The sequence below is a fragment of the Heptranchias perlo genome, chromosome 39, assembly GCF_035084215.1.
Source record: "Heptranchias perlo isolate sHepPer1 chromosome 39, sHepPer1.hap1, whole genome shotgun sequence".
Lineage (NCBI taxonomy): Eukaryota > Metazoa > Chordata > Chondrichthyes > Hexanchiformes > Hexanchidae > Heptranchias > Heptranchias perlo.
The window spans coordinates 2,715,145-2,735,230 of NC_090363.1; the positions used below are offsets into that span (position 1 = coordinate 2,715,145).

The 20,086-nt window shown below is 46.6% G+C and overlaps 1 protein-coding gene across 1 annotated transcript; it reads left to right on the top strand.

Moving 5' to 3' along the window:
* Nucleotides 1-3,182: 3,182 nt before the first annotated feature.
* On the top strand, nucleotides 3,183-14,527 carry LOC137305091 (histone H3-like centromeric protein A). The gene is made up of 4 exons (XM_067973871.1): nucleotides 3,183-3,344; nucleotides 5,353-5,471; nucleotides 6,754-6,831; nucleotides 10,428-14,527. Exons 1-4 carry the CDS (start codon nucleotides 3,191-3,193, stop codon nucleotides 10,560-10,562), a joined length of 486 nt encoding a protein of 161 aa, XP_067829972.1. The 5' UTR covers nucleotides 3,183-3,190; the 3' UTR covers nucleotides 10,563-14,527.
* The last annotated feature ends 5,559 nt before the right edge of the window (nucleotides 14,528-20,086 follow it).

The window sequence follows — 20,086 nt, forward strand, 5'->3', positions numbered from 1 at the left end:
CCTCAGCCTCCTCTGCTCCAAGGAAAACAACCCCAGCCTATCCAATCTCTCCTCGTAGCTGCAAATTTCAAGCCCTGGCAACATTCTTGTAAATTTTCTCTGCACTTTCTCCAGAGCAATTACGTCCTTCCTGTAATGTGGTGACCAGAACTGCGCACAATACTCCAGCTGTGGCCTTACCAGCATTTTATACAGTTCCAACATTACATCCCTGCTTTTTTATTCTATACCTCGGCTAATAACGGAGAACATGCCGTATGCCTTCTTCACAACCTTATCTACCTGTACTGCCACCTTCAGGGACCTGTGCACGTGCACTCCAAGGTCTCTCACTTCCTCTACCCCTCTCAATATATTCCCGTTTACTGAGTATTTCCTTTTACTATTTGTCCTCCCTAAGTGCATTACCTCACACTTCTTCGGGTTGAACTCCATTTGCCACTTTTCTGCCCACTCCACCAACCCATTGATATCTTCTTGGAGTCGACAGCTATCCTCTTCACTATCAACTACACGGCCAATTTTTGTGTCGTCTGCAAATTTGCAAATCATGCCCCCTACATTCAAGTCCAAATCATAAATATGTACCACAAACAGCAAGGCACCCAACACTGAGCCCTGTGGCACACCACTGGAAACAGATTTCCATTTGCAAAGACATCCATCGACTTTTACCCTTTGTTTCCTGTTACTGAGCCAATTTTGGATCCAATTGGCCACATTTTCCTGTTTCCCATGGGCTTTTACCTTTCTGACCAGTCTGCCATGTGGGACCCTGTCAAATGCCTTACTAAAATCCATGTAGACAACATCCACTGCACTGCCCACATCAATCCTCCTTGTCACTTCCTCAAAGAATTCAATCAGATTTGTAAGGCATGACCTTCCCTGAACAAATCCATGCTGACTATCCCTGATTAAACCATGCCTTTCCAAGTGACAGTTTATCCTATCTCTCAGTATTGATTCTAATAGTTTGCCCACCACCGAGGTAAGACTGACCGGCCTATAATTGTTCGGCCTTTCCCTCGTACCCTTTTTAAACAATGGTACTACGTTTGCAGTCTTCCAGTATCTCCCCTATATCTAGTGAGGATTGGAAAATGATCCTCAGAGCATCCGCTATTTCCTCCCTGGCTTCCTTCAATAGCCTAGGAAACAATCCATCTGGCCATGGTGACTTATCAACTTTCAAGGATTCCAGTCCCTCTAGTACTTCCTCTCTCGTTATGTTTACCGTATCCAATATTTCACACCTCTCCTCTTTAACTACGTCCGGATCATCTCTTTCCTTTGTGAATACGGAGACAAAATGTTCATTTAAAACCCTCCCCATACCCTCTGCTTCTACACACAAGTTACCCTTATCATCCCTGATAGGTCCCACCTTTTCCTTAGCCAACCTCTTGTTCTTAATGTACTGATAAAACATCTTTGGGTTTTCTTCAATCTTACCAGCTAATATTTTTTCATTTTGCTTTCCTTATTTCCTTTTTTTACGTCATCCCTGTACTTTCTAGGCTTTCTGCAGTATTTAGTTTTCTATGACAGTCATAAGCTTTCTTTTTCTGCTTTACCTTGCCCCGTATACTTGTGGACAACCAGGAGGCTCTAAATTTGGCAGTGCCACCCTTTTTCTTTGAGGGGACATGTCTGCATTGTACCCGTAGAATTTCACTTTTTAGTGCCTCCCACTGGCTTGCCACTGATTTCTCCTCAAGTCGTTGTGTCCAGTCCACTTCTGCCAAATCACCTCTTAGTTCTGTAAAATTTGCCTTCCCCCAATTTAAAACATTTACTCCTGATTTAACTCTGTCCTTTTCCATAATAATGCTAAAACTAACTGAATTGTAGTCACTATCCCAAATATGGTCACCCACTATCACTTCACCCACTTGCCCATCTTCATTTCCCAGGACTAAATCTAGAATTGCATCCCCTCTTGTTGGGCTTGTCATATATTGGCTAAAAAAGCTCTCCTGGACACCGATCGCGAATTTTGCGCCCTCTGTGCCCCTCACACTGTTTCAATCCCAGTTGATGTTAGGGTAGTTGAAGTCCCCTACTATTATTGCCCTCTTATTTTTGCACTCAGAAATTTGCCGACATATTTGTTCTTCTATCGCCCTTTCGCTATTCGGGGGTCTATAGTTCACTCCTAGTAGTGTGACTGCCCCTTTTTTATTTCTTAGCTCAACCCATATGGCCTCATTTGATGATCCATTTAGCATATCATCCCTTCTCACAACTGTAATTGCTTCTTTAACCAATAATGCTACCCCCCCCCTCCTTTTTTATCACCCACTCTTTCCTGCCTGAAAACTCTATCCAGGGCTATTGAGCTGTCAATTATCCCCCTCTTTAAGCCAGGTTTCCGTTACAGCAATGATATCATGCTGCCACGTGTCTATCTGTGCCCTTAGCTCATCTGCTTTGTTTGTAATACTCCTTGCACTGAAGTATATACCCTTTAACCCCGTCAAATTCCTGTGCTGAACACTATTTAACCTTTGCTTCTTTTGCCTTTCTGAGTCGGTAGCTATGTCACTTACTGTTTTTCTACTTCCCGTTTCCTGGTCTGAATTTGTCCTATCTGTACCTACCTGTTGTGCTCATTTCCACAAGTGGGAAATTGCCTTGCAGTGTTTAAATTTGATGCTGTGCGAAATCACTTTCTCTACAAACTGTAGGGTTCAAGCACAACAATTGAATGGATTAAAACATTTTATTTGATGTATCCTAAATTTCTGTGTAGTACTGTTGGAGGTACTTTCGGACAAGATGTTAAAATGAGGCCCCGTCTGTCCTCTCAGGTGGATATAAAAGATCCCATGGCACTATTTCGAAGAAGAGCAGGGAAGTTCTCCGGTGTTTTGGGCCAATATTTATCCCTCAACCAACATCACTCAAAAATAGATTATCCGGTCATTATCACATTGTTCTCTATGGGATCTTGCTGTGCCTAAATTGGCATTATGACAACTTCAAAAGTATGTTATTAGCTGTAAAGCTGTTTGGGACGTCCTGAGGTTGTGAAAGGCGCTATATAAATGCAAGTTGTTTCTTTATTCCAAGTGATTCATGTAAGTGAAGCACTTGGAGATAAGGCGCTACATAAATGCAATTTGTTTTTTCCTTTCCCAAACGTCTGCTTAATTTTTTAAACATTTAATCGTAGACTGCAACGATAATGAGCGGGAGACCTCACGGAGCTGCCAGGCGGAGAGGCCCAGCACCAAAGAGGAGATCGCCACTGAAGGCACCACCTGTAAGATCACCGCAAAGGAGGAGGTCACCAGTGAGTCCCCACAGGAGACCCCCAACCAGCCCCCGACAAAGACCACGTAAGACACTTTTTTCCACACACTTTTTTTTCTCTCTCTCTCTTTTAATCTCCATTCCTAACTAATTGAGATGACTATACCATTTCCAAATGCGATTTTGCAGTAGAAACAAACAATTCCGATATGGGATTATTTTCTGATAATCTTGGCGTGAAGAAAGTTTTTGGGAAAGGGATGTGACAGACATGGTCTATGTAAAAGTTTTACATCTAGAATGCATCCTTGAGAAGGTGGTGGTGAGCCGCCTTCTTGAACCGCTGCAGTCCGTGTGGTGAAGGTTCTCCCGCAGTGCTGTTAGGAAAGGAGTTCCAGGATTTTGACCCAGCGACGATGAAGGAACGGCCGATATATTTCCAAGTCGGGATGGTGTGTGACTTGGAGGGGAACGTGCAGGTGGTGTTGTTCCCATGTGCCTGCTGCTCTTGTCCTTCTAGGTGGTAGAGGTCGCGGGTTTGGGAGGTGCTGTCGAAGAAGCCTTGGCGAGTTGCTGCAGTGCATCCTGTGGATGGTGCACACTGCAGCCACTGTGCGCCGGTGGTGAAGGGAGTGAATGTTTAGGGTGGTGGATGGGGTGCCAATCAAGTGGGCTGCTTTGTCCTGGATGGTGTTGAGCTTTTTGAGTGTTGTTGGAGCTGCACTCATCCAGGCAAGTGGAGAGTATTCCATCATACTCCTGACTTGTGCCTTGTAGTTGGTGGAAAGGCTTTGGGGAGTCAGGAGGTGAGTCACTCGCCGCAGAATACCCAGCCTCTGACCTGCTCTTGTAGCCACAGTATTTATATGGCTGGTCCAGTTAGGTTTCTGTCAATGGTGACCCCCAGGATGTTGATGGTGGGGGATTCGGCGATGGTAATGCCGTTGAATGTCAAGGGGAGGTGGTTAGACTCTCTCTTGGACATAGTCATTGCCTGGCACTTGTCTGGCGCGAATGTTACTTGCCACTCATGAGCCCAAGCCTGGATGTTGTCATGGTCTTGCTGCATGCGGGCTCGGACTGCTTCGTTATTTGAGGGGTTGCGAATGGAACTGAACACTGTGCAATCATCAGCGAACATCCCCATTTCTGACCTTATGATGGAGGGAAGGTCATTGATGAAACAGCTGAAGATGTTTGGGCCTAGGACTCTGCCCTGAGGAACTCCTGAGGAAATCAAGATTGTAAGCCAATGAAGCCACGGGATAAAGGGAGAAGAGGGATACGGGTTGGAGAAAAGGTGGAAAGTGGTCCCGCAACACGATCTGAATGATGGGGTGAACTGGATGGACTTTCTCACGTGCATTACTGAGGGAGTGCTGCACTGTCGGAGGTGCCGTCTTTTGGATGAGACATTAAACTGAGGCCCCATCTGCCCTCTCGGGTGGACATAAAAGATCCCGTGGCCACTATTTGGAAGAGGAGCAGGGGAATTCTCCCCTGGTGCCCTGAGCCAATAGTTATCCCTCAACCAACATCGCTGAAAAACAGATTTTTGGATCATTATCACATTGCTGTTTGTGGGATCTTGCTGTGCGAAAATTGGCTGCTGCATTTCCTACATTACAACAATGACCACACTTCAAAAGTACTTCATTGGCTGTAAAGCGCTTTGGGACGTCCTGAGGTTGTGAAAGGCGCTGTAGAAATGCAAGATCTTTTTCTTTTCTTGTATTCTTTTTCCTTGTAAAACATTCTTTGCTACCTCACTATCCTATATAGATTTGGTATATTGATCCAATTGACAGTTAAAAATTGATTTTATTCTCTGGGTGTAAACGTGAGAAGGGTGATGCTGACAATTTTATAAGCAAATCATTGAATAACCAACATCATTTAAAGGAGATGGCATCTCAAACGGTAAGTCCATTCTCCTGGATGTATCCCATGGAAACCTTTGTCGGCTAAACTATTCTGTGTACTTGACCAACTGTTACTTGAAAATATGTTACACGGAGGTTAATGGATTCCTGTATTAGGTGATCGAAATCTTGGCTTGATACCTAGTATAGTTAAGAATGCATCTGTCTGCAGGAGAACAGCCGTCACCACGCCGTAGAAGGTTCCGGCCAGGTACCAGGGCCTTGATGGAGATACGCAAATACCAGAAATCTACAGGCTTGCTGCTCCGCAAACTGCCATTCAGCAGACTGGTGAGTTATAATTAAGAGCTGGTGCCAAATGATAGTGTTAAACAATAAGCGAAAGTATTCTCGGGCTCTCTGCTGATTGTGTTGTGTGTTCACCTGCAACGTGTAGAGGCTGCTGGCTAGCTCTCAAGCAGTAACCCATTTCAAGAGTCCAGGTGGCACGTAAGCAGGTGAAAGGTGCTATGTAAATGCAAGTTCTTTCTTTTTCTTGTATTCTTCTGCCTTGTAAAACATTCTTTGCTACCTCACTATCCTATGTAGGTTTGGTATATTGATCCATTTGACAGTTAAAAGATTGATTTTATTCAGTGGGTATAAACGTGAGGTGGGTAATGCTGACCATTTTATAAGCAAATCATTGAATAACCAACATCACAAGCTCACTTAAAGGAGATGGCATCTCAAACGGTAGGTCCAGGTGGCAACTCAAGCTGGAAGAGATATAGTTTTGTTACAGTACTTACCATGGAGTTGACAGTTTCCTGACAAGATTTGCTCTGGTTGATTGTGGAGGGGAAGAATATTAGGGACAGGAGGAGGCCATTCAGCCCCTCGAGCCTGCTCCAACACTCAATTAGAGTGTGACTGATCTATATCTCAACTTCCTTTACCCGCCTTTGCTCCATATCCCTAATGAAAATCTATCCATCTCAGTCTTGAAAGTTTCAATTGACCCCCTGCATCCACAGCTGTTTCTTGGTTGGGGGGGGAAACAGGAGAGGGGGAAAGGGAAGAGTTTTCCAGATTCCCAATACCCTTTGATCACTTTCAATCCAAAGGGTAGGATTGGACACGGTCAGTACCAATCAATCAACCATCACTTTCTCCCACCCTTGGAAGCAGAATCCGTAAAAACTTTTAAGAGGGAGATGGATAAATGTTTGGAAAAGGAAAATCTGTATGAGGAAAGGAACGGGACTAGGTGGAGAGCTCTTTCAGAGAGCTGGCAGAGGCATGATGGGTCGAATGGCCTCCTGTTGTGCTGCACAGTCCTACGATTCTATAAATCCAATGACCAGAATACCTCAAGTGTAGAGGTAACTGTCTGCCCTTCCACAGTTGAGTAGCTGAGGGCCGAGTGCAGAAAAGGATCGTAGGAACAAAGGTCTACTTTACATGAGCAGTCTTGAAAGAGCTGACCATTCATTTTCACTTTCATTACTGTTGCAGCATTTTATTTAAGCGTAGTTCCCCCTGGTGACATCAACAGGGGAATGGGCTGTGAAGACTTACTGAGGCACTAGGTGCTTGGAACTAATGTTCCCTTTGAACTCATTCTTTCCAGGTGCGTGAAGTGGCTGTTCGGTTCACTAGAGGCATCCACTACAATTGGCAAGCCAGTGCTTTGTTGGCATTGCAGGAGGTAACGGCTGACTAAATTTATGAAATGCATTTGTCCTGATTTATAGACTATCTATCTAGAGAAACGACTTTTTTTAATCTAACTGCTTATTTCTGCATGGTATTTTTTTTTCCTTCACAAATGCATAAACTACCCAAAAGAGCGAGGAAAATTAATGAGAAATTCAAAATATCTGAGAGGCCATAATAATGTTGGGAAGCGCACAGCCAAGCAGCAGCGAGGCAAAATCGACACGAGCAGGACTGAGGAATCACACAAGGGATTGGAGAGATAATGGCCGTAACAAGAACCAAAGCCCATTATCTGCAAGTACCGCTAACACCAAGAGAGAATGAAAGGGCTGTAGAGAAAGGGGGGGGGATAAGAGAGAATGGAAAAAACAAATAGTCGTGACGTCACTGAAAGAGGCAGAATGACGTCCTGCCAGTTCTGCCTATCTCGTGGCCATTGGAAACGGAGGTGTTGGGGCTGGGGGGGGGCTAATGTTCGTTCCCAACGGCAACCCACCTGTGATCGATCCTGATAAAGAAGTGACCATTTAAAAAAAAAAAAGAGAATCAACTCTTCGGTTGAAACAGACCACACCTCCCCTCCTCTAACAGTGTGACAGGGTCCCAGTCTGAATTTCCTGCCCCCCACCCCCGGGGAGTGCCCCATAAATGACCTGGGCGCCTGCCCCTTTTATGCAAATAGCCCCACGCTGTGATTCGGGATAGGGTGAATGGGGGGAGGAAAGCTGGTAGCCTGAAGTACGACCTCCCTGCATTTCTGGCGGCAGATCGTAAGGAATTTGAGGACTGCATCTTCATGTATCACTAACTGATATGTGTAGAAGGAAGTCGCTGTAGTGCGCCCACCCCCTCCCCTCCCCATGCCAGGTTGGTTCAGCCCGCCTTCATTGCAACTGGAGTGACGGGCGTGGTAGGAAGTTCCTGTCCCACGAGGGCGGGGGAGGCGGTCTTTGAAAGTGATCAGGAGCACTGAGCTACAGCCTGCTCATTGCAACCACATTCAAACTGGAGCCCTCGAAGAGAGACAGCAGTGTCGTGATTGCAATACCATCAGTGCCCAGTAAAGGACACTGGTGAACTGTTGTGCTTTACTGATAGTCAAGTAATCTGCTTCCTTTCCTTTTGGTATGTTGCTGTTTTGAGAGGGCCCTTTTCCCGTTGTCCTACAGCAACCTAACCTGGGGTGGAGTGTAAATCCATAAGGACCAGCATTACAGATCCTCATATAATCGATTAGCTGACCATTCTAATTATATAAAAAAACATGTAATAAAAGCATCACATGTTGGAAACATAGTGAACGTGCCACCATCTGGAATTCAGAAATGAAGCTTTAGATTCTATTGCAGGGACTATAGCCCAACTTTAAAAGCATTTTTTTTTTTACAGATGCTTTGTATTTCCAGCATTTCCCCTTTATCTTCCAGCCGTGCTAGGGGGTGGCCAACCCTCCAGGATTGCCCTGGAGAATCCAGGATTTAATCACCTGGATGCTGCTGCCAGCAAAACACCCGGGAGAAAAAAATCATAGGGGCATTAAATCAAAATAGCGTATTTTCTTAAATTTTTTAAATTTGTTCACGGGATGTGGGCATCGCTGGTGAGGCCGGCATTTATTGCCCATCCCTAATTGCCCTTGAGAAGGTGGTGGTGAGCCGCCTTCTTGAACCGCTGCAGTCCGTGTGGTGAAGGTTCTCCCACAATGCTGTTAGGAAGGGAGTTCCAGGTTTTTGACCCAGCGACGATGAAGGAACGGCGATATATTTCCAAGTCGGGATGGTGTGTGACTTGGAGGGGAACGTGCAGGTGGTGTTGTTCCCATGTGCCTGCTGCTCTTGTCCTTCTAGGTGGTAGAGGTCGTGGGTTTGGGAGGTGCTGTCGAAGAAGCCTTGGCGAGTTGCTGCAGTGCATCCTGTGGATGGTACACACTGCAGCCACATTGCGCCGGTGGTGAAGGGAGTGAATGTTTAGGGTGGTGGATGGGGTGCCAATCAAGCGGGCTGCTTTGTCCTGGATGGTGTCGAGCTTCTTGAATGTTGTTGGAGCTGCACTCATCCAGGCAAGTGAAGAGTATTCCATCATACTCCTGACTTGTGCCTTGTCGATGGTGGAAAGGCTTTGGGGAGTCAGGAGGTGAGTCACTCGCCGCAGAATACCCAGCCTCTGACCTGCTCTTGTAGCCACAGTATTTATATGGCTGGTCCAGTTAAGCTTCTGGTCAATGGTGACCCCCAGGATGTTGATGGTGGGGGATTCGGCGATGGTAATGCTGTTGAATGTCAAGGGGAGGTGGTTAGACCCTCTCTTGTTGGAGATGGTCATTGTCTGGCGCGAATGTTTCTTGCCACTTATCAGTCCAAGCCTGGATGTTGTCCAGGTCTTGCTGCATGCGGGCTCGGACTGTTTCATTATTTGAGGGGTTGCGAATGGAACTGAACACTGTGCAATCATCAGTGAACATCCCCGTTTCTGACCTTATGATGGAGGGAAGGTCATTGACGAAGCAGCTGAAGATGGTTGGGCCTCGGACACTGCCCTGAGGAACTCCTGCAGCAATGCATTTGTTTATTAGTGCTAAAACTATTGGCGATGTGGAATAAAGGCTGTTTGACAGGCCAGGATGGTTGGAGGCAGATCATGTGATGAAACCTCCAGAATTGCGTCCAACCAGAACTGCCAACCCTACTCCCTGCCTTTGTAATCTTGAAGGATAGGGTCAACCCATGATCAGCATTAAAAATGCTCTAAATTCCTGTGGATCAGCTGAGTGTTTTGAATAAGTTTGGCAAGTTCTGATGGTGTAAGCGGTTATGGGACTGGATCAACAACCCAGAGGTTGTGGGTTCACCCTACCGCAGCAAGCTGTGCGGCCGAGTTCAATAAATCTGCCGATTTTTGTTGTCCAGACCTGAAGAGAATGATTATGGAACCCGCCAGATTGTTGCCGAAATGTTGCTTCAGGGAATGGAACCTGCCGTCCCTTACCTGGTCTGGCCTACACGCCATTCCAGTCCCACGCTCTGTGGTTGGCTCTTAATGCCCACTGCGGTGGCCCAGGAGTCATAAAGGACAATTGCCTGAAGGAGGTGGCCCACTACCACTGTCGCTGGGCAATGAACATCGCCCACATCCCACCAGAAAAGAACAAATAAAAAGCCAGCCAGTGTTCTCTGGCGGCACTTTTGTTTCCAATGCTTCAGAACCCTTGTGGTTTCATGTACCAATATTTGAGACGTTAAACTACCTTCTCGGGTGGGCGTAAAAGATCCCATGGCACTATTTCGAAGAAGAGCAGGGGAGTTGTCCCCGGAGTTCTGGCCCAATATTTATCCCGCAACCAACATCACCAAAACCAGATGAACCGGTCATTATCACATTGCTGTTTGCGGGACCTTGCTGTGCACAAATTGGCTGCCGCGTTTCCTACATTACAGCAGTGACCACACTTCAAAAAAAAAAGGAACTTAATTGGCTGTAAAGTGCTTTGGGACGTCCTGAGGTTGTGAAGGCACGATATAAATGCAAGTTCTTCCTTTTTAAAATCCCATCATAACACCTCGAATTGTTCTTCCTCTTGTTCCCCAGGCCGCGGAGGCATTTCTGGTGCTTCTCCTGGAGGACGCCTACCTCTGCACCCTGCACGCCAAGAGAGTCACCCTATTCCCGAAGGATGTGCAGCTGGCTCGGAAGATAAGGGGCATACAAGAAGGTCTGGGCTAACAGAGCGATAGACTGTTTGATCCGCCCCCTGTGCATCAGTGCTGTATAATTGCAAAAAAAAAACCCATGCAACAAAAAGACAAACTGTACGCTGCAGAAGGCGGGGGTACAAGAGCTGGAAACGGGCATTCCTCTCTGCTCAGTGGCACCCGCCCCCCCCACCCCTCCCCGGTTCCATAGCAGTGATGTTACAACGCAGACACCGACACATTAGTCCAGCACAGTCATTTTACTTTCATTGTTATGTAGACGCTTGGTCGTTCTTTCTCTGTGAGAGAGAGGGGGAAATGGTCATGTAAATCTCATCGATTTATTGATTTCTCACATTCTAAAGGGCAAGATCAATAAAGCTTTTTGTACTTTTAAACTTCAACGTGTCCAGACGCTCTTCTAAAGCAGTGTCTGGTCACCTGCCGATTTGTCACTTAGCATAGCATCTGCTTTACCGTATAATCTGTAATGTAGGGCACCCGTGATTTCCTGGTCCCCTTGGACATGGTCTGAAGTGTACTTGAGGGTGTGACGTATACCGGATTCCTGTAGTAATTGGGATTGGATTGAGCTTCCTAGCTCAGTGTTACCAACCCTTCACGGCTTATTGATCTCGCCATTTTTTTGTGCGCGAGAAATCAATAAATTAACAAAATCTCAAGTGTTGGCAACCGTATCAGTCCAGCTTTGTTGTAGCCATTGGTCCAAATCTGAACTTGGGCGTCCCCTCCCAATTAAAGACAGAAGTTCAGATTCTTGGCAAGCCTTGGAACTCGGCTCAGCCCTGAACCAGCCCAAAGTGTTCAATATAAAAAAATCTTTATTTATAACTTTAAAGCGGCAGGATGAGAGATTTATGTGACCGTTTCCCCCTCTCTCTGAGCTGCAGTAATTTCTCCCCCTTGTCCTCCGTATTGAACTGTCTTCACTGACTGGAGGAGGTGATGGTACTCGCCTGGAGGTTTTTAAAAAAAACTCTGTCCCCATCACCTCGTGTAAAATGGAGGTGGGGGGGGGAATTGGCATCGGAGATTAGAATAAATGTGAAATTAATACTAATTGCTCTGTCACTAGATCAAGATGGGTACAGCCAGGAGTAGACTAGTGACGAGAGGGCTGGGCCAGAGAATGCATTCTGACGCCAGCACTGCAGTTAGGAAGCATCTTCTGCAGGCTTGCGTTGTATATAATATGTGATAAGTAGATTTTCTCTCTTTTTTAAAAGTTTTTATTATGTTAATGGAGCAAGTGAACTCTGGTAGTTGCTGTGGTCAGTGGATCCACAGTATTGGTTTGGGTGCCCTGAATTGGTTTGTGCCGATCAGAGCCCTCAGATGGTAGCACGGTCAATATTGGGCAAATTGCAGCGTGAGGAAATTCTGGACACCAACCCGTTCCCTCCCGCTTACTCAACCTCGGAGCCAACAATCTAACCAACCGGTTCTCTCTTTTTTTTTTGCGCTCCCTCTACCAATCTTTGGGTTTTAACTGATCACCTGGCTTTAACGGCAGGTACCGGTGATCTGATGGGGGAGAGGGGAGTTACCGAGCTCCTGGGCGCTGGAAGCACCCACAAATCCTCATCCTTCCCTGAATCAAGGGCTGTAATGACTCGGCAACTTCACTCCACCAGTTACTCCAGCCAGTGAAGGCTCGTCGCTCAAACAAAGCAAAAAATACCATTTAAAAAAATAAATAAACCGGCTTTCCCCCGCCCGACACCACGCCCGCGGCGGTGATGTGGCACAGTCCTCAGCCGTTCAGCCCCGGTGACTCCTGGCCTGTGCCGTGTTAGCTGAGCTGAAACAGCAGTTAGGGCCTTGTGGCCTTCGCACCGGGGGAAGGAATGTACCCCACCGCTCGCACCCGCGTGCAAACGGCAAGGAGTGTCGGTTAAACATTAATCCTTTGTAGCTTTTGTTTTGAAAGAGGAGCTGATGGGGACCCTCCCTCTTTCCACTAACACAGCTGCTGGGCTAGGTTTACTGCTAAAGTGTCACTGAAATAAAATGCGAAATCCCAAATCAAAAATGTTTTTTTAAATTTTAGCTTATTCTGCCTTTACTTCTCTTTTTTTATATTTTCTAATTTTTTTATCGATTTTTTAAACCGTTTTAAAGCATATTTTATTTATTTTTATTATAATTTCCTCCCTCCCTCCCTCTCCGCCTTGACTAAAACGGCCTCATTAAAAATCCTTCTCCGATTGGTTGAAAAACTGTTTTGACTTCTTGTCTTTTGTTTTTAGCCAACCAGGAGTTGGATTGCTTAAAATTTGGCCCAATCGCCTTGACCAAGCAACTCTTTTGATTGGCTCTGTTAATTGCAGGAGCTGCAAAGGACCCAATAAGATCGCTTGCAGGCCGGTCAGGTAGAAGCAATGAAAATGAGTTCGCTCAATCATGGTTTCCTTGGGAGGGTTTGCGTGGGGGGGAGGGGGAGGGAGGGTTTATTTAATTTCTGCTCTCTCTCTCCCACTTTGGGGTTCAGCTGATGCGACCTGTCCAGTTTTTTCCCGGGTCAGGAGGTGGGTGCTATCTCTCTCACCCCCCCCCCAGTACACTCACCTGTCCAGATTCCCCCGGGTCAGGAGGTGGGTGCTATCTCTCTCACCCCCCCCCCCAGTACACTCACCTGTCCAGTACACGTTTTAGAACCAGATCAGTACCTTGTTAAATGGGAGACCGTAGGCATAGACAGAAGGCTTTGCCAGTCTAACCATTCTATGCACTTCCATTATAAATTGTATATGTAATCCGATAATTATGTGAAGCTCTAAATGATTCCAAAGGGGTTTAGGTATGAAGAGCCTTTTTATAGCCTGTTTTAACCTTGGGGGGTGGGGTGGTGTTTGTTCCCATCTTGTAAGAAGGTTATTTAGAATTACACCGATAATCTTGCAACACAGCTTGTTAAACTAACATGCAGTCAGTTTTTCACTCCCGAATCCTCCCCAGGGAATCACCAGCAATCGAAGGGTTAATTGATCTTTGACTAATTCCAAACACTTGCATTTTTGCTATGTACAAAGTCCTATTTTTATTTAGTTTTTGCAGTGAGATCCAGCCGTTTGCATTGTGATTTTAACCCCCTATCTTTTGTTTTCAAGTATCTCCCTGCAGCCTAGCTCCCGCTCTTCCGGACGGGCAGCCTGCTTCCAGGCCTCTGGCAGTCGGCCATCAGGATGGCCCAGGTTGATTCTTCCCCTTCTCCCCGTGGGGAAATATATGGCCTTCCCCTTGGTATCGCTGCCCCAGCACAGGTCAAACAACTTGCTGTGTGCGGGAACTCGGGACCCCCCATATGAATTATGGAATAGAATCTTATAGCGCAGAAGGAGGCCATTCTGCCCACCGTGCCTGTGCCGGTCCTTTGAAAGAGCTATCCAATTAGCTCCACTCCCCCCTGCCCTTTCCCCAAAGCCCTGCAAATTTCTCCCCTTTGAGTATATATCTGATTCCCTTTTGCAGAACTTGTCATGATTCCTGATATACTCTACAACATTACCCACTGATAGTTGTTAATGCAACCACTGTGAAATGTGTCGTACACAAGTGACCTATTTTTTAGCGTTCCAATTTGTATTAAGACACAGGATTCCACCCCCACCTCACCTGGGAAACACTGGGGGGTGAAATTGGGCGTGGGGCGCAAAACAGGTTAGAAGCTTAGAAGGTGGCCAGTCGATGTGTTGTTTTCAGTAACTGTACAAAGCACAGGACTTTAGCAGCTGCCTGAACTCAAACAAGGCCTGTTTACTTCAGTTCACTAGAGCTGGAAGGTGGGCGCTTTGTATGATAGGGGAAGCAGTGTACAGCCCATCTTTGGAATACCTCCCAAGGACTCGAGTTTGTAAATAGAGTTTAAATAAAAATTGTGAGACTTTGTTAATAACTGAAATGTAAAAAAAAAAGAAAAATGTTCTTGTATTTTCTTACTGCGAAAAGCAACGAAATAAAAGAATTTTAAAATGATTGGTTGTCAGCTAAGGCACGAACATTAGGGCGATTGTAAAACCTGCTTCGAGGTTGTTTTGAGCCAGGGATAAATGGAACTGATCACTTGACCCAAGTCTGATTCAGACCCTTAATAGGAAGTGGGGGGGGTGGGGTGGGTATGGGTATGGGTGGGGGGGTGTCCGTATTGAATTTCTTTTAATATACAAATTTTACGAAGCCTGTTCTAAGTGGTTGGGGCCCAACCTCATCGACAGAGCATGCCCAAAATACAATTGGTCCGATGCCTGTGGGTCGATGGGGACCTGTATTGTCGTATCTGTTTTCAGTGGTGCCGGCCCGGGATACCAGAAAAACTCCCTGCTCATCTTCACAGGGTCTTTACATTGGTCACCTGAGCCAGAGCGGAACAGTGAGTGTAGTGGTTAAGGTACAAGACAGGCAATCCAGAGATTGGGGACAGGGGGGGGGGGGGGTCATTTTAACCTTTGGCAATAGTGTATAATGGGCAATATCAGACCGGTGCCCGTTATACACCTCTCCCCATTTTTGTTTCCATTGAATTTATTGGAAAGGAACCTAGGGGCAAGGTGTATAATAAAAATCCAGGCTGATGCTTCGGTGCAGTGCACTGTCGGAGGTGCCGTCTTTCAGATGAGATGTTAAACCGCAGTCCTCCTCAGGTGGCGGTAAAATATCCTGATTCAGCACATTGGTTTACCTCGGGTTAAAGCCAACCGTCAGTTAGTGCGGAGAGTAGTGGGTGAAAAGGATCAGAAACTCTTCAGAGTTTGCTGCGCCCCCCCCCCCCCCCGCAGTCTGTAAGTTCAGGGCTGCACAGAGACATTGTGTTCAGATTAGATGGTGATAGATTGCATCAGTCTCGAAGATTGAAGGGGTGCTGGCGGGCGGGGGCTGCTGGAACAGTCGAGGTTATGCAGCAGTGAGTTCTTACTGTGAACCACAGCTAAATTTTTTAGACTAAAGATCACTGGGACAAAAAGTAGTGGAGTCATTAACTCCTTTGTTATTTCCATAAAGAAAGAAAGAACTTGCATTTATCGAGCACGTTTCATCACCTCAGGACGTCCCAAATCAATTTACAGCCACTGAAGTACCTTTTGAAGTGTAGTCCCTGTTGTAACGTAGGAAACATGGCAACCAATTTGGACACAGCAAGCTTCCACAAGGCCCTGTCTGACCCTTCCAGCGGCTGTAAAAGATCCCATGGCATGGCACTATCCGAAGAAGAGCTGGGGAGTTCTCCCCGGTGTCCTGGCCCAATATTTATTTCTCAACCAACATCAGAAAAAAAAAACTATTATCTGATCATTATCACATTCTGGGATCTTGCTGTGTGTAAACTGGCTGCTGCGTTTCCCTACATTACAACAGTGAGTACACTTCAAAAGTAATTAATTGGCTGTAAAACGCACTGGGATGTCCTGAGGTTGTGAAGGGTGCAGTATAAATGCAAGTTCCATGTAGTTGAGAGCCTTTGCAGCCACAGTTTAGAATAGGTTAAGGGCGGAGGCTGAAGAGCGTGAGCAAGCTGAGGTTGTTATTGCTTCTTTGAGTTGCTAGGAATCCCACTGGTAAAACAGTCTCCCAATCCTGTGGGCTAATTCAGGCTGGCGCTCAGATCTAGGTGCCAGTTTGATAGGCAACAGCTTCTCTCCATGACAACCAGACAGTACAAGTAGGCAGAACTGCCTCCGGGGAGTTTGCCACTGAGTTCTTTTTCTACGTAGACCCTGACTGACAAGATTTCCCCAAATCTGTCCCAGTGATGTAACTTGACTACCTTGAGTGCACTCTTTAAAGCTGTTTGCTGAATATTAGTCCCCATGAAGATGCAGCGATTTGTCGAGCTAACTCCCTCCTGGATTCGAATGTACTCGTGCTAATCATTTAATATAAAAACGCGAAAATAATTAATAAGGCAAATGGAATGCTGGCCTTTATATCTAGAGGACTAGAGTACAAGGGGGCAGAAGTTATGCTGCAGCTATACAAAACCCTGGTTAGACCGCACCTGGAGTACTGTGAGCAGTTCTGGGCACCGCACCTTCGGAAGGACATATTGGCCTTGGAGGGAGTGCAGCGTAGGTTTACTAGAATGATACCCGGACTTCAAGGGTTAAGTTACGAGGAGAGATTACACAAATTGGGGTTGTATTCTCTAGAGTTTCGAAGGTTAAGGGGTGATCTGATCGAAGTTTATAAGATATTAAGGGGAACAGATAGGGTGGATAGAGAGAAACTATTTCTGCTGTTTGGGGATTCTAGGAGTAGGGGCACAGTCTAAAAATTAGAGCCAGGCCTTTCAGGAGCGAGATTAGAAAACATTTTTACACACAAAGGGTGGTAGAAGTTTGGAACTCTTCCGCAAACGGCAATTGATACTAGCTCAATTGCTAAATTTAAATGTGAGATAGATAGCTTTTTGGCAACCAAAGGTATTAAGGGATATGGGCCAAAGGCAGGTATATGGAGTTAGATCACAGATCAGCCATGATCTTGTCAAATGGCGGAGCAGGCTCGAGGGGCTGAATGGCCTACTCCTGTTCCTATGTTCCTAAAAATAAAGAAACAAATGACACTAGAAGGAAATTCTTGGAGGTGGGGCAGAAGGGAGATATGTTAGAGTTTGGCATTCATTAACTCCCCTTCGTTGTAACCAGCTACGCTGTTTAGAGTGAGCCAGGAGAAGAGCTTATCGTGCTGGGAGCTATCATTGTTACAAAGAATATAAGGGTAGATGGATAAGCTTGCTGGTGGCCATACACAACCCATTCACTCCCTCCCTTTCTGGTGCACTAAACCTAACAAGGATGATGGCTATAACTATCAGGAAAGATTGAACAGGCTGGGTCTCTTTTCTCTGGAAAAGAGAAGGCTGAGGGGTGACCTGACAGAGATCTTTAAGATAATGATAGGGTTTGATAGGGTAGATGTAGATGTAGAGAACATGTTTCCACTTATGGTGCAGACCAGAATTAAGGGCCATAAATATAAGATAGTCACTAATAAATCCAATAGGGAATTCAGGAGAAACTTCTTTACCCAGAGAGTGGTTAGAATGTGGAACTTGTTACCACATGGAGTATTTATTTTTATTTGTTCATGGGATGTGGGCATCGCTGGCGAGGCTGGCATTTATTGCCCATCCCGAATTGCCCTTGAGAAGGTGGTGGTGAGCCGCCTTCTTGAACCACTGCAGTCAGTGTGGTGACGGTTCTCCCACAGTGCTGTGAGGAAGGGAGTTCCAGGATTTTGACCCAGCGACGATGAAGGAACGGCGATATATTTCCAAGTCGGGATGGTGTGTGACTTGGAGGGGAACGTGCAGGTGGTGTTGTTCCCATGTGCCTGCTGCTCTTGTCCTTCTAGGTGGTAGAGGTCGCAGGTTTGGGAGGTGCTGTCGAAGAAGCCTTGGCGAATTGCTGCAGTGCATCCTGTGGATGGTACACACTGCAGCCACTGTGTGCCGGTGGTGAAGGGAGTGAATGTTTAGGGTGGTGGATGGGGTGCCAATCAAGCGGGCTGCTTTGTCCTGGATGGTGTCGAACGTCTTGAGTGTTGTTGGAGCTGCACTCATCCAGGCAAGTGAAGAGTATTCCATCACACTCCTGACTTGTGCCTTGTAGATGGTGGAACGGCCTTGGGGAGTCAGGAGGTGAGTCACTCGCCGCAGAATACCCAGCCTCTGACCTGCTCTCGTAGCCACAGTATTTATATGGCTGGTCCAGTTAAGTTTCTGGTCAATGATGACCCCCAGGATGTTGATGGGGGATTCGGCGATGTAATGTAGTTGAATGTCAAGGGGAGGTGGTTAGACTCTCTCTGGTTGGGGATAGTCATGCCTGGCACTTGTCTGGCGTGAATGTCACTTGCCACTTATCAGCCCAAACCTGGATGTTGTCCAGGTCTTGCTGCATGCAGGCTCGGACTGCTTCATTATTTGAGGGGTTGTGAATGGAACTGAACACTGTGCATTCATCAGCGAACATCCCCATTTCTGACCTTATGGTGGAGGGAAGGTCATTGATGAAGCAGCTGAAGATGGTTGGGCCTAGGACACTGCCCTGAGGAACTCCTGCAGCAATATCCTGGGGCTGAGATGATTGGCCTCCATCAACCACTACCATCTTCCTTTGTGCTAGGTATGACTCCAGCCAATGAAGAGTTTTCCCCCGATTCCCATTGACTTCAATTTTACTAGGGCTCCTTGGTGCCACACTTGGTCAAATGCTGCCTTGATGTCAAGGGCAGTCACTCTCACCTCACCTCTGGAATTCAGCTCTTTTGTCCATGTTTGGACCAAGGCTGTAATGCGGTCTGGAGCCGAGTGGTCCTGGCGGAACCCAAACTGAGCATCGGTGAGCAGGTTATTGGTGAGTAAGTGCCGCTTGATAGCACTGTCAACGACACCTTCCATCACTTTGCTGATGATTGAGAGTAGACTGATGGGGTGGTAATTAGCCGGATTGGATTTGTCCTGCTTTTTGTGGACAGGACATACCTGGGCAATTTTCCACATTGTCGGGTAGATGCCAGTGTTGTAGCTGTACTGGAATAGCTTGGCTAGAGGCGCAGCTAGTTCTGGAGCACAAGTCTTCAGCACTACAGCCGGGATGTTGTCTGGACCCATAGCCTTTGCTGTATCCAGTGCACTCAGCCGTTTCTTGATATCACATGGAGTGAATCGAATTGGCTGAAGACTGGCTTCTGTGATGGTGGGGATATCGGGAGGAGGCCAAGATGGATCATCCACTTGGCTCTTCTGGCTGAAGATGGTTGCAAACGCTTCAGCCTTGTCTTTTGCACTCACGTGCTGGACTCCACCATCATTGAGGATGGGGATGTTTGCAGAGCCTCCTCCTCCCGTTAGTTGTTTAATTGTCCTCCACCATTCACGACTGGATGTGGCAGGACTGCAGAGCTTTGATCTGATCTGTTGGTTGTGGAATCGCTTAGCTTTGTCTATAGCATGTTGCTTCCGCTGTTTAGCATGCATGTAGTCCTGAGTTGTAGCTTCACCAGGTTGGCACCTAATTTTTAGGTACGCCTGGTGCTGCTCCTGGCATGCTCTTCTGCACTCCTCATTGAACCAGGGTTGATCCCCTGGTTTGTTGGTAATGGTAGAGTGAGGAATATGCCAGGCCATGAGGTTACAGATTGTGGTGGAATACAATTCTGCTGCTTCTGATGGCCCACAGCGCCTCATGGATGCCCAGTTTTGAGCTGCTAGATCTGTTCTGAATCTATCCCATTTAGCACGGTGGTAGTGCCAGACAACACGTTGGATGGTGTCCTCAGTGCGAAGATCGGGACTTCGTCTCCACGAGGACTGTGCGGTGGTCACTCCTACCAATACTGTCATGGACAGATGCATTTGCGACAGGTAGATTGGTGAGGTCGAGGTCAAGGTCAAGTAGGTTGAGGCGTCTAGCACAGATGTATTTAAGGGGAAGCTGCGTAAACACATGAGGGAGAAAGGAATAGAAGGATACGCTGATAGGGTGAGATGAAATAGGGTGGGAGGAGGCTCCTGTGGAGTACAAACACCGGATG